This window comes from Acipenser ruthenus, chromosome 17 (genome assembly GCF_902713425.1).
Source record: "Acipenser ruthenus chromosome 17, fAciRut3.2 maternal haplotype, whole genome shotgun sequence".
In the NCBI taxonomy this organism is placed as follows: Eukaryota; Metazoa; Chordata; class Actinopteri; order Acipenseriformes; family Acipenseridae; genus Acipenser; species Acipenser ruthenus.
This window is the reverse complement of record NC_081205.1, coordinates 11,863,608-11,877,241: the sequence shown is the minus strand read 5'-3', so window position 1 is coordinate 11,877,241 and position 13,634 is coordinate 11,863,608. Positions and strand designations below refer to the sequence as shown.

At 43.9% G+C, this 13,634-nt stretch overlaps 1 protein-coding gene and 2 non-coding genes across 3 annotated transcripts; 1 reads left to right on the top strand and 2 right to left on the bottom strand.

The window, feature by feature from the left end:
• The first annotated feature begins 567 nt into the window (after positions 1-567).
• Positions 568-1,502, top strand: LOC131697996 (large ribosomal subunit protein mL62-like). Its single transcript, XM_058990481.1, has 3 exons — positions 568-576; positions 849-1,018; positions 1,352-1,502. The coding sequence occupies exons 1-3, from the start codon at positions 568-570 to the stop codon at positions 1,434-1,436; spliced, it is 264 nt and encodes an 87-aa protein (XP_058846464.1). The 3' UTR covers positions 1,437-1,502.
• Positions 1,503-12,721: 11,219 nt separating this feature from the next.
• On the bottom strand, positions 12,722-12,794 carry trnar-ucg (transfer RNA arginine (anticodon UCG)). Its single transcript has one exon. It is a non-coding gene; the product is annotated as a tRNA-Arg (tRNA).
• A 718-nt stretch (positions 12,795-13,512) lies between these two features.
• trnar-ccu (transfer RNA arginine (anticodon CCU)) lies at positions 13,513-13,585 on the bottom strand. Its single transcript has one exon. It is a non-coding gene; the product is annotated as a tRNA-Arg (tRNA).
• Positions 13,586-13,634: the final 49 nt, after the last annotated feature.

The following is a 13,634-nucleotide window of genomic DNA, read 5'->3' as shown; positions in this document are numbered from 1 at the left end:
TTATAAGGCTATGATTTTGATGCAGTACTTTTTAGTTCGTTTTACTGGCAAGGTGCGGCAAAAAAACAAGAATTCACGGAAAGTTGTCCAAATGTAGGTTTAGCTACATCAACATACACAAGAGCATTTAAATAGTACACCAGAACCAATAATATAAAGACTTGCTTTTGACTGCTGGCAAGTTTAAATGTTACTTTAGAGTGAACCAGGATTTCGAGTTTTCCACGATTCGGAAATAGAATGTTGTAAAAAGAGCCTCTAAGTTGGAAAACTTCTGTTCTCCGATGCATTGTTGTTCTTTCTTTACAGAAAACAGCTCTCACAATTGTTTTTCTTTTAGCTGTCACCAATTTACATACTTGCTCGCTCAGTTATCTCATTCGCTGACCTACACAGCTACACATAAATGCTGCGTGAATACACAACCAAACAATTTACAGACACTTGCAGATTAGTATTTTCAGTACATTTTTTAAAGGAAATAAAGGAAGCGCCTCATCAAATGTGTTTCACATCCATTTTCAGGCGTCCAAGACTACATTCAAATTCACGATTTTCAGGATTTCCATGACCTCTGTGACAAAATCGTAGCCTTAGTTTTACTTACAAAAAAATACCATGAATTGCATACATCAGGGGATAGCAGCGTGACATAGTACACAGCTGCGTGACACTGGAACATTTACAAAATTGAGGAGGTGTGTGAACTTTTTTTTTTGTAAGTAAATAAATATCAGGGACTTTAATATGTTCTACTGTTTTGAGCACTACATGTAATAGGTCAGGCCTCAGAACTGGCTGTTAAAACCCTGTTAGTTATGTTTTTATTTATTTATTTTGCATCTCAGCATACAAACCGAATAAACAGAAGTGGGGAGCTGATCGTCACCTCGGAAGTGAGCCGGTACCAGATGCGCAATCTGTCTGACTGTTTGCAGAAGATCCGAGACATGATCGCTGCTGCCAGCGTGAAACACAAGCTGCCTTCCCAAGAAGACGTGGCTCTCCGACGCTACAGGTAATCTTCCTGTGACACCAGGATCTGATCAGGGCTGCCAAGAGCTCATTTAAAACTGGGATCATTACCTTGTACCACGACACAGCAATGCACTAGCCCTCAATTATACTATTTCAGATGCTGATCCTTCCCGTAGCAAACAATCTAACCGCACTCTGCTCTAAGAGGGTTGTGATATTGGCGTCACTTCTTGGATTTTGGATGATAACAGATATTAGCTTCATGCTCATTTTCCCATATCCAGTTGTCTTCATGTTTACAAACTATTTGATCAGAGATGCCGTAACCTTACAATTTGCCTCCAGAGCAAATTAACATTGTTTCTCTTTTCAGGATGGACAAAATGAACCGAGAACGCCTGCAGCAAAAGAAAATGCACACTGCAGTGAAGCGAAGCCGACGCGAGGAGTTTGATTGAAGGTGATGCCAGGATATGAAGGCTGGCTGCATTGAAGCAATCTGTAAAGAATAAATGAATGACTTGTACAAAGTGTTGTTTGTTCCTCGTTTATTTTAATTTGTCGGCTGGTTTTGCTGGGTTGGGTAATTGGAAGTTATGAATAGTTTTCTAAATAGTTACTCGGATGTACCACATGTGTAAGAGTTGATCAGTTGAAAGAGGCATGATCAGTATGACTCTAAAATACTGGCTGGCACAGTGGACTGTAAATTAACATCTTAAAATACATCTGCACATTGCTGTGTGTTTACAATGGTTGTGGTGTTGGAAAGTTAGGTTACTTGTTTGCTGAGCAGTGTCAAAGTAGCCTCCTGACATGGTAATGGTAAACTGAGTGCGTGTTTCACATTTTTTTAATGCGTACAAAAGGCAGATAAGCAGCTTCTCTGGACCGCTGGTTTTCGTTCTCAAAGGGATTTATTTTAGCAAAGGGAAATTGGAAGTGTACATTAAAGCTCAACCACGCCTTCACCAATACCCAAGATTACCATATAACTCCATGTGAAACTCAAAATGGAGCGAGGTAACCAGTGGTGTACCACAGGGATCAGTATTAAGTCCTCTGCTATTCCTGATCTACATTAATGATTTAGATTCTGGTATAGTAAGCAAACAAAAAGTTAAATTTGCAGACGACACAAAAATAGGAGGAGTGGCAAACACTGTTGAAGCAGCAAAGGTCATTCAAAATGATCTAGACAGCATTCAGAATTGGGCAGACACATGGCAAATGAAATTTAATAGAGAAAAGTGTAAAGTATTGCATGCGGGCAATAAAAATGTGCATTATAAATATCATATGGGAGATAGTGAAATTGAAGAAGGGAACTATGAAAAAGACCTAGGAGTTTATGTTGACTCAGAAATGTCTTCATCTAGACAATGTGGGGAAGCTATAAAAAAGGCTAACAAGATGCTCGGATATATTGTGAGAAGTGTTGAATTTAAATCAAGGGAAGTAATGTTAAAACTCTGCAATGCATTAGTAAGACCTCACCTAGAATATTGTGTTCAGTTCTGGTCACCTCGTTACAAAAATGATATTGCTGCTCTAGAAAGAGTGCAAAGAAGAGCAACCAAAATTATCCCGGGTTTAAAAGGCATGTCGTATGCAGACAGGCTAAAAGAATTGAATCTATACAGTCTTGAACAAAGAAGACTACGCGGCGATCTGATTCAAACATTCAAAATCCTAAAAGGTATAGACAATGTCAACCCAGGGGACTTATTTGACCTGAAAAAAGAAACAAGGACCAGGGCTCACAAATGGAGATGAGATAAAGGGGCATTCAGAACAGAAAATAGGACGCGCATTTTTTACACAGAGAATTGTGAGGGTGTGGCACAAACTCCCCTGTAATGTTGTTGAAGCTGAAACCCTGGGATGCTTCAAGAAGCTGCTTGATGAGATTCTGGGATCATTAAGCTACTAACAACCAAACGAGCAAGATGGGCTGAATGGCCTCCTCTCGTTTGTAAACTTTCTTATGTTCTTATGTTCTTATAGAAACGTCAGCTCGATGAAACACTTTTTAATATCTTAAGAATAATAATGCTAAAATGATTGTCCTACGGGGATTTGAACTCAGATCACAGGATTGAAAGTCATGAGTGATAACCATTACACCATGGAAACCATATTTATGTATCGGCCACTTAACTGTAATAAATACATCATTTTATTATTATTCTATTTTTTGTAAGCATTTCTACTGCTGTTGTTTTAATTTGATACGTTTAGGTTATATTTTAGACAATTTGGTGGATTCTTGATCTCCTTAGTTCGATCTAGGCAGCGGTGAAGAACTTCAGATATTTTCCACAAGGGGGCGATACACCATGGCAGCGGCTAACCACAGTAGTATTGGTGTGAACCAAGCAGAAACTTAATATTTTTAAAAGCGTGAATATGAATTTACAGAAAAGAACTTTTCCAAAATATATAAATGAAAAAAGATAAATTGGTTGGCCAAGAAATAAACTATGGTATGCATTCTCTAGATTGTGGAACATTCATAGAAATAAACTTCCTGCTGATTTCCAAATTTCCTGAAGGAATCAGAGCCAGACAGAAGCACCTGCCATCAACCAAGTGCCTGAATCAGCTCCCTGCACACTGTATTACATTCCTCCATTTCCCAGCCTGGGTCAGCTCTCTGCACACTGTACTGCATTCCTCCATATCCCTGCCTGGGTCAGCTCTCTGCACACTGTACTGCATTCCTCCATATCCCTGCCTGAATCAGCTCACTGCACACTGTACTGCATTTCTCCATATGCCTGCCTGAGTCAGCACTGCACACTGTACTGCATTCCTCCATATCCCTACCTGAATCAGCTCTTCACATTTTACTGCATTCCTCCATATCCCTCCCCGAATCAGCTATGCACATTGTAGTGCATTCCTCTATATCCCTGAATGAATCAGCTCTGCACACTGTACTGCATTTCTTCATATCCCTGCCTGAATCAGATCTTTGCACACTGTACTGCATTCCTCCATATCCCTGTCTGAATCCGCTCTCTGCACACTGTACTGCATTCCTCCATATCCCTGTCTGAATCAGATCTCTGCACACTGTACTGCATTCCTCCATATCCCTGTCTGAATCCGCTCTCTGCACACTGTACTGCATTCCTCCATATCCCTGCTTGAATCAGCTCTCTGCACACTGTAATGGATTCCTCCATATCCCTGCTTGAATCAGCTCTCTGCACACTGTACTGCATTTCTCCATATCCCTGCCTGAATCCGCTCTCTGCTCACTGTACTGCCTTCCTCCATATCCCTGCATGAATCAGCTCTCTGTACACGGTAATGCATTCCTTCATATCACTGCCTGAATCAGCTCTCTGCACACTGTAATACATTCCTCCATATCCCTGCCTGAATCCGCTCTCTGCTCACTGTACTGCCTTCCTCCATATCCCTGCATGAATCAGATCTCTGTACACGGTAATGCATTCCTTCATATCCCTGCCTGAATCAGCTCTCTGCACACGGTACTGCATTCCTCCATATCCCTGTCTGAATCAGCTCTCTGCACACTGTACTGCATTCCACCATATTGCTTCCTAAAACAGCTCTCCACACTGTACTGCATTCCTCCATGTCCCCGCCTGAATCAGCTCTCAGCACATTGTACTGCATTCCTCCATATCGCTGCCTGAATCAGCTCTGCACACAGTACTGCATTCCTCCATATACCTGCCTGAATCAACTCTGCACACTGTACTGCATTCCTCCATATCCCAGCCTGAATCAGCTCTCTGCACATTGTACTGCATTCCTCCATATCCCTGCCTGAATCAGATCTCTGCACATTGTACTGCATTTCTCCATATCGCTGCCTGAATCAGCTCTGCACACTGTACTGCATTCCTCTATTTTCCTGCCTGAATTAGGTCTGCACACTGTACTGCTTTCCTCCATATCCCTGCCTGAATCAGCTACCTGCACACTGTACTGCATTCCTCCATATCCCTGCCTGAATCAGCTCTGCACACTGTACTGCATTCCTCCATATCCCTGCCTGAATCAGCTCTGCACACTGTACTGCATTCCTCTATATCCCTGCCTGAATCAGCTCTGCACACTGTACTGCATTCCTCCATATCCCTGCCTGAATCAGCTCTGCACACTGTACTGCATTCTATATCCCTGCCTGAATCAGCTCTGCACACTGTACTGCATTCCTCCATATCCCTGCCTGAATCAGCTACCTGCACACTGTACTGCATTCCTCCATATCCCTGCCTGAATCAGCTCTGCACACTGTACTGCATTCCTCCATATCCCTGCCTGAATCAGCTACCTGCACACTGTACTGCATTCCTCCATATCCCTGCCTGAATCAGCTCTGCACACTGTACTGCATTCCTCCATATCCCTGCCTGAATCAGCTCTGCACACTGTACTGCATTCCTCTATATCCCTGCCTGAATCAGCACTGCACATTGTACTGCATTCCTCCATATCCCTGCCTGAATCAGCTCTCTGCACACGGTACTGCATTCCTCCATATCTCTGTCTGAATCAGCTCTCTGCACACTGTACTGCATTCCTCCATATTGCTTCCTAAATCAGCTCTGCACACGGTACTGCATTCCTCCATATCCCTGCCTGAATCAGATCTCTGCACACTGTACTGCATTCCTTCATATCCCTGCCTGAATCAGCTCAGTGCTCACTTTACTGCAATCCTCAATGTCCCTGCCTGAATCAGCTCTCTGCACACTATATTGAATTCCTCCATATTGCTTCCTAAATCAGCTCTGCACACGGTACTGCATTCCTCCATATCCCTGCCTGAATCAGATCTCTGCACATTGTACTGCATTCCTTCATATCCCTGCCTGAATCAGCTCTCTGCACACTGTACTGCATTCCTCCATATCCCTGCCTGAATCAGATCTCTGCACACTGTACTGCATTCCTTCATATCCCTGCCTGAATCAGCTCAGTGCACACTTTACTGCAATCCTCAATGTCCCTGCCTGAATCAGCTCTCTGCACACTGTACTGGATTCCTCCATATCCCTGCCTGCATCAGCTCTATGCACACTGTACTGCATTCCTCCATATCCCTGCAAAGGGTAAATATTTTAACTTCTAACTGAAATGAAAGCTTAACAAAAACACCTCTATGAATCTGTGCTATACAATGAAAACATGAATAAAATCAGATCAGACATTGGTCTAATTAGTTTGTTATAAGGCTATGATTTTGATGCAGTACTTTTTAGTTAATTTTACTGGCAAGGTGCGGCAAAAAAACAAGAATTCACGGAAAGTTGTCCAAATGTAGGTTTAGCTACATCAACATACACAAGAGCTTTTAAATAGTACACCAGAACCAATAATATAAAGACTTGCTTTTGACTGCTGGCAAGTTTAAATGTTACTTTAGAGTACAAAACTTTACCGTACAGACTTCAGACTCCGACATCATTTCTTGTAAGAGTCGAGGGTCTCAGTGCGACAAATGTTTGAAATTCTCCCTTTCGGGTTTCCCTGTTGGTTGAGAGGACGGATGTACCAACGATGTCGCTTTTAAAACCTCTTGATAAGAGGTACAATCTCAGCACATTTACTTTAAATGTAAATGTATCCAATTTTGCGAATGCAATCTGTATTTAAAGTGTGAACAACAGCTGTGACCACTTTGCGCAGTCAAAAGTGCTGCGACACGACGCGTCCCGTACAGCAAATAGTGAAGCTGCACAGCTTGTAGTTGATTCATCTGCGATAGATTAAGATTTCCATTACACGAGAGTAGATGTTAAAAATTCATGCTGATTTGAACTCGGCTCTCGCCAAGATTGAGTCCCTCCTTCTGACTTTGTTCTGCTCTTCTCCATTGGTTCCTCAGCTGTCTCCTTTCTCTAACTAAGCGTTCAATCTCCTGCTGCCGTCTAGACTTTCCAGGAATAGTTTGTACTTTTTCCTTCCTTTTTTCAACTCCAAACCTCTCACTTCCATATGCGTAGATGATGTCCCCAAATTTATCCAGCTTCTTTTCAACTGTTCCACTTAATCTTTCCAATGCAACGCAGAGATCTGTGTTTACTGTGTCCCATGCAGTTTTCTCACAAGCTCTTGGCCATTTAACTCCAGGCTTGTGCCCGTTGAGGTTCTTTTCTCTCTTATGCTGGTTTGTCTGACCGGGTTCACAAGGATCATTATGTTCATCACTAACTGTGTCCATGCAAGTCCTCCTCACATCTATGACAGGGGTGCTGATATCCTGCGAACTGTGGTTTGCTTCCTGTCGCTGGATTTCATTCGACTGACTTGACTGACTTCGTAAGAAGTACTGATCAATGCGAGGCCCTTGTCCCTTCTCCCTCAAGCATTTCATTCTCCCTTGATGAATCTTCAAACCCCTGACCGTTGTCGCCTTGCTCCAGCCGCAGACACAAACCTGGAGTTCCATGTCTTTGTTAACTGCAGATCTTGAACTAGTCTTTTGTGAAGTACTCTCCATACTCATATCCGTTTCCGTTCCTAAGTCGTTAACCGTGTTGTCCAACGTTGAGTCATCTTCCGCCCCAGCTCTCGCAGACTCTAGGGGTATTTTTCTCTTTAATTTCTTAGAAGCCTTGGGCGGGTGTCTCCAGCATCCTGTAAACACAGAGCTGGATACTGCCGACAAGGGTAGCTAACCCTTACCAGCCCCAATGGGGTCTCTTTCCTCCTGTCAGCTGTCTCTCCAGGCTGTCACAAGGTCTTTCCCTTGTTGCCAGCTGCACTATTCACAGCAGTCACTGGACGTATCCAGATCTTCATGATTTCCATTACACGAGAGTAGATGTTAAAACTTCATGCTGATTTGAACTCGGCTCTCGCCAAGATAAGCACCAACTAAGACGTAGCTTTACAGTAAACTAATGTGATCCATATGCGTCTCCATCCATTTACGTTTCCTTCCATATGATGATGTAGATATCCTTCTGTCTGGTGTTAATGGCTGAAGTGTAATGCTGGCTCCAGGGATCAGCTTATTTTGCCTCCCTGGCGCATCAGCACACACAACGGCTGCGATGCTGGCTCCGGGGATCAACCAAAGTGCGGCCTCCCCAGCGCATCAGCATGACAACCGTCTGGATTGAGCTAAGTAGGGTACATCTCTGGGGTTTTCAAGTGGGCACCTTCCATCCTCAGTGTTTCGTCGACTAGCCCACGACACCTCAAGAGGGCTCGACGGTGATTCTGGCGTCCCAGCATCACCCCCCTCCGTCCCCCACTCAACTCAGCCCAGCTTACTTACCTGTCCCCAGCCAGAATCTTTCCGTCTCAACCACAGCCAGTTGCTGCTCCTCTCTGCTGCTTCAGATAAGTTCTTCACTGTGCGACGCAACTCTTGGCCACTGAATCCGACGTCTCTGAGAAACCGGGTTGTAGAGTGTGCCACAAATCCTCGACAACCCACTTCCACTGGGTAAACCCGAACTCTCCATCCTCGCTGTTCCGCTTCAGTGGCTAGTTGAGCATACCGCAGTTTCTTCCTCTCATACGCCTCATCTACAGCATCCTCCCATGGCACTGTTAACTCTACCAGGTGAACAAGGCGTGCTGATCCAGACCACAAGACAATATCTGGTCGAAGGTTAGTGGTGGCAATCTCAGGTGGAAAAATAAGCCGTTGACCAACATCTGCCAGCATATTCCAGTCTCTAGCAGCTTCCAGTTGTCCTGGGCGAGGATTGGTTTTAACACCTTTTCTTGGTGGTTGCTCTCCTGGGCGGAGGAATGTTGTCTTTTGTGTGTAATGTTTTGATGGAACAGGTGGCAACTTATTGGTCATGTTACGCTTGTCTTCCAATGCTAAGGCCAAACATCGCAGCACCTGGTCATGGCGCCAAGTAAACCGTCCTTGGCTAAGAGCCACCTTACATCCTGTCAAAATGTGCCTTAATGTTGCAGGTGATGAACACAAAGGACATGAGGGATCCTCTCCTACCCAGAGGTTTAGGTTCTGTGGTGATGGGAGAACATCATATGTTGACCTGATGAGGAAACTGATCCTGCTCTGTTCCATTGACCATAGGTCTTGCCAGCCAATCTTGCGTTGTTCCACACTCTCCCATCTCATCCATTCTCCCTGTTTGGCCTGGGAAATGGCCTTTATACACCTCATCCTCTCCTCCTGCTTTTGCACCTCGTTGACTACCAGCTTCTTTCTTTGAGCTGGGGCCGCCTTGTGCCATGTAGGAGGAGTTGAACTGAAACCAAGACCCCCTCTTCCATGCTGAACTTGCCCCATGATATCACCAATTCGAAGGGCAGCCTTTGCATCTTCCACAGCTTTCTTTGCCGCCCACTTTCTTCCAGTTTTCAACACAGGTGCTGCCTCCCTTACGCATTTATCGCGTGACTCTACTAATGTCATTTCCAATCTGACCTTGGCGCACTTAAACTCCTCGGTTAGAGCAGAGACTGGTAGCTGCAGTATTCCTTTACCATAAAGTCCCACTCTGCTGAGGCAGCGTGGAACTCCCAACCATTTCCTGATGTATGAACTGATTAAAGATTCCAGCTTCTCTACTGTTGTCAAAGAAACCTCGTACACAGTCAGTGGCCACAGCAACCTCGGCAGTAGACCAAACTGAAAGCACCAGAGTTTTAGTTTACCTGGTAGAGCGCAGCTGTCTATGCTCTTCAACCCTTCCACTGCTTGTTGTCTAACTTCTCCCACACGAACTGTGTCCTTTAGATCCCCGTCGTACCATCTCCCAAGACTCTTCACTGGCTTCTCAGACACTGTTGGTATTGCCTCACCATTAATGAAGAATGTTTTATCTACTACTTTGCCTTTAATTATAGAGATGCTCCTTGATTTAGTGGGCTTGAATTGCATTCGTGCCCATTCAATGTTATTGGTTAATTTGCCCAATAATCGATTAGTGCAGGCTACTGTTGTAGTCATGGTTGTCATGTCATCCATGTATGCTCGAATTCGTGGTAGTCGCATTCCAGAAGCCAAGCGCTCTCCTCCTACTACCCATTTTGATGCCCTAATGATTACTTCCATTGCCATGGTAAAAGCCAGCGGAGAAATGGTGCATCCTGCCATTATTCCAACCTCTAGGCATTGCCATGTAGTGCTGAATTCTGAAGTTGAAAAACTGAATTGCAAATCTCCAAAATAGGCTTTCACTAAATTTGTTATTGTCATCGGTACACTGAAAAAATCAAATGCTGCCCAAAGTAGTTCATGTGGCACTGAACCATATGCATTAGCCAAATCCAGGAATGTCACATGGAGCTCCTTCCTCTCCTTTTTAGCTGATTGAATTTGTTGCCAGATCACATTGATGTGTTCTAAGCAACCTGGGAAACCTGGAATGCCCGCTTTTTGTATTGAAGTGTCAATGAAGCAGTTCTTTAATAGGTAAGCTGACAATCTCTGAGCAATAATGCTGAAGAAAATCTTGCCTTCTACGTTTAATAGGGAAATGGGACGAAACTGACTGATGCTTGTAGAATCTTTTTCTTTAGGTATAAAGACTCCACCTGCTCGGCGCCATGCTCTTGGTACAACCTGTTTTTCCCATGCCACTTTCATCAATTTCCACAGAATTCGTAGAACTCCTGAAGCACTCTTGTACACTCTGTACGGAACTCCATTAGGCCCTGGAGATGATGAAGCCCTTGCTTTTTTCACAGCTTGCTCTATTTCTTTCCACTTAGGTGCACAGTCCTCCATTTGGTATTCTGGTGGATTGATAGGTGGGATGTCTGACGGAATTGACATAGGCTCCTGCCTTTTTGAATCTGTATGTGTTTCCTCCAAATATCTCTCCAGCTCAACCTTAGATACTTTTAGTGTGCCATTCTTCTCACTGGTGAATAACTTCTTTACAAATTTGAATGGGTCTTTATAAAAGTTAGCTCTCGCACGCTCCTTCTTTTTGTAGCGTTTCCGTAGGCGCTCAGCTCTGCGCAATGTTGCAAGCTTATCTTTTATGACCCTTTGTAAGAGATTGAGTCCCTCCTTCTGACTTTGTTCTGCTCTTCTCCATTGGTTCCTCAGCTGTCTCCTTTCTCTAACTAAGCGTTCAATCTCCTGCTGCCGTCTAGACTTTCCAGGAATAGTTTGTACTTTTTCCTTCCTTTTTTCAACTCCAAACCTCTCACTTCCATATGCGTAGATGATGTCCCCAAATTTATCCAGCTTCTTTTCAACTGTTCCACTTAATCTTTCCAATGCAACGCAGAGATCTGTGTTTACTGTGTCCCATGCAGTTTTCTCACAAGCTCTTGGCCATTTAACTCCAGGCTTGTGCCCGTTGAGGTTCTTTTCTCTCTTATGCTGGTTTGTCTGACCGGGTTCACAAGGATCATTATGTTCATCACTAACTGTGTCCATGCAAGTCCTCCTCACATCTATGACAGGGGTGCTGATATCCTGCGAACTGTGGTTTGCTTCCTGTCGCTGGATTTCATTCGACTGACTTGACTGACTTCGTAAGAAGTACTGATCAATGCGAGGCCCTTGTCCCTTCTCCCTCAAGCATTTCATTCTCCCTTGATGAATCTTCAAACCCCTGACCGTTGTCGCCTTGCTCCAGCCGCAGACACAAACCTGGAGTTCCATGTCTTTGTTAACTGCAGATCTTGAACTAGTCTTTTGTGAAGTACTCTCCATACTCATATCCGTTTCCGTTCCTAAGTCGTTAACCGTGTTGTCCAACGTTGAGTCATCTTCCGCCCCAGCTCTCGCAGACTCTAGGGGTATTTTTCTCTTTAATTTCTTAGAAGCCTTGGGCGGGTGTCTCCAGCATCCTGTAAACACAGAGCTGGATACTGCCGACAAGGGTAGCTAACCCTTACCAGCCCCAATGGGGTCTCTTTCCTCCTGTCAGCTGTCTCTCCAGGCTGTCACAAGGTCTTTCCCTTGTTGCCAGCTGCACTATTCACAGCAGTCACTGGACGTATCCAGATCTTCATGATTTCCATTACACGAGAGTAGATGTTAAAACTTCATGCTGATTTGAACTCGGCTCTCGCCAAGATAAGCACCAACTAAGACGTAGCTTTACAGTAAACTAATGTGATCCATATGCGTCTCCATCCATTTACGTTTCCTTCCATATGATGATGTAGATATCCTTCTGTCTGGTGTTAATGGCTGAAGTGTAATGCTGGCTCCAGGGATCAGCTTATTTTGCCTCCCTGGCGCATCAGCACACACAACGGCTGCGATGCTGGCTCCGGGGATCAACCAAAGTGCGGCCTCCCCAGCGCATCAGCATGACAACCGTCTGGATTGAGCTAAGTAGGGTACATCTCTGGGGTTTTCAAGTGGGCACCTTCCATCCTCAGTGTTTCGTCGACTAGCCCACGACACCTCAAGAGGGCTCGACGGTGATTCTGGCGTCCCAGCATCACCCCCCTCCGTCCCCCACTCAACTCAGCCCAGCTTACTTACCTGTCCCCAGCCAGAATCTTTCCGTCTCAACCACAGCCAGTTGCTGCTCCTCTCCTCTCTGAAGGAATCTACGTAAGGAATTGATCATTTGACATATACTGGACTATACATTAGGTACATTTCTAACGAGATCACACTGATGTAGAACATATTTCTATATTTAAGTTAAATTATTTTCCTTACCACACTAAAGGAAAAAGAGTTTATATCACTTTTTAAAACGCAGAAACATGTACACTGACTTACATTGTATTATTTGATCTGAAATACAAGTTACACAATTAATAAATAAAATCTAAAATAAAAAACCGACCACGAAGGGACTCGAACCCTCAATCTTCTGATTCGAAGTCAGACGCCTTATCCATTAGTCCACGCGGTCTTTCACCGAAAGAGAGCTTTTCCGTAAATACTTTACTCTATAATTAGCGTAGTTTGTTCATAATGAAGCAAACAGATACAGCACTACCACAGTCCCAAAGAAGTACGGAATTAAAAAAGCAGCCAGTAGCCCCGCCCATACCCTAAAGCTATGTGCTTACCCAATTGGCGCTGCCTCTTGTCTGTTATTTTCCTATTGCTGAGTGATGCCCCGCCCCTCGTACTCAGGGCACAAATGGAATTGACTGACGCTTCTGTGATGTAATGGTTTTATAAACAATAGATACCGGTATGTGATTGTTAATATGAAATATATATATATACTTGTATATTGGTATTAAATGTAAAAGCGGCTGAAATATAAACTGACAAAAAAATCTAGCAGAGGATGGTTTCGATCCATCGACCTCTGGGTTATGGGCCCAGCACGCTTCCGCTGCGCCACTCTGCTTTTGCTCAGGAGTTAAATGTTTAATAAGATACTGTTAAATTAATTAATATAAAGGACTATTTGTTACTATTTAATCATTGCGGTTAACGTTACTTTAGGGTGGTAAAGTGAAATTGCCTTTACCAGACACCATGTTTAAATGGTTACTGACGCTAACCATGTTGAAATATATGTTTATTCATTTTTATGAATAATAGCTGAAGAGAGGGGAAACGTCTGGAAAGTTTATTATAAAACAGTCGTGAGAAAAAAAAAAACATACACGTTACACCCCAGATGGGACTCGAACCCACAATCCCTGGCTTAGGAGGCCAGTGCCTTATCCATTAGGCCACTGGGGCTCCTAAAGAAAATGCCGTTCTTGCTCATATTTGTGTGCCTGACTATTGC

Excerpts from the sequence above, each read along its gene's own strand:
- LOC131697996 (XM_058990481.1), top strand. Across the intron at positions 1,019-1,351 it reads GTGGCTCTCCGACGCTACAG|GATGGACAAAATGAACCGAG; the intron begins GTAATCTTCCTG and ends TTCTCTTTTCAG.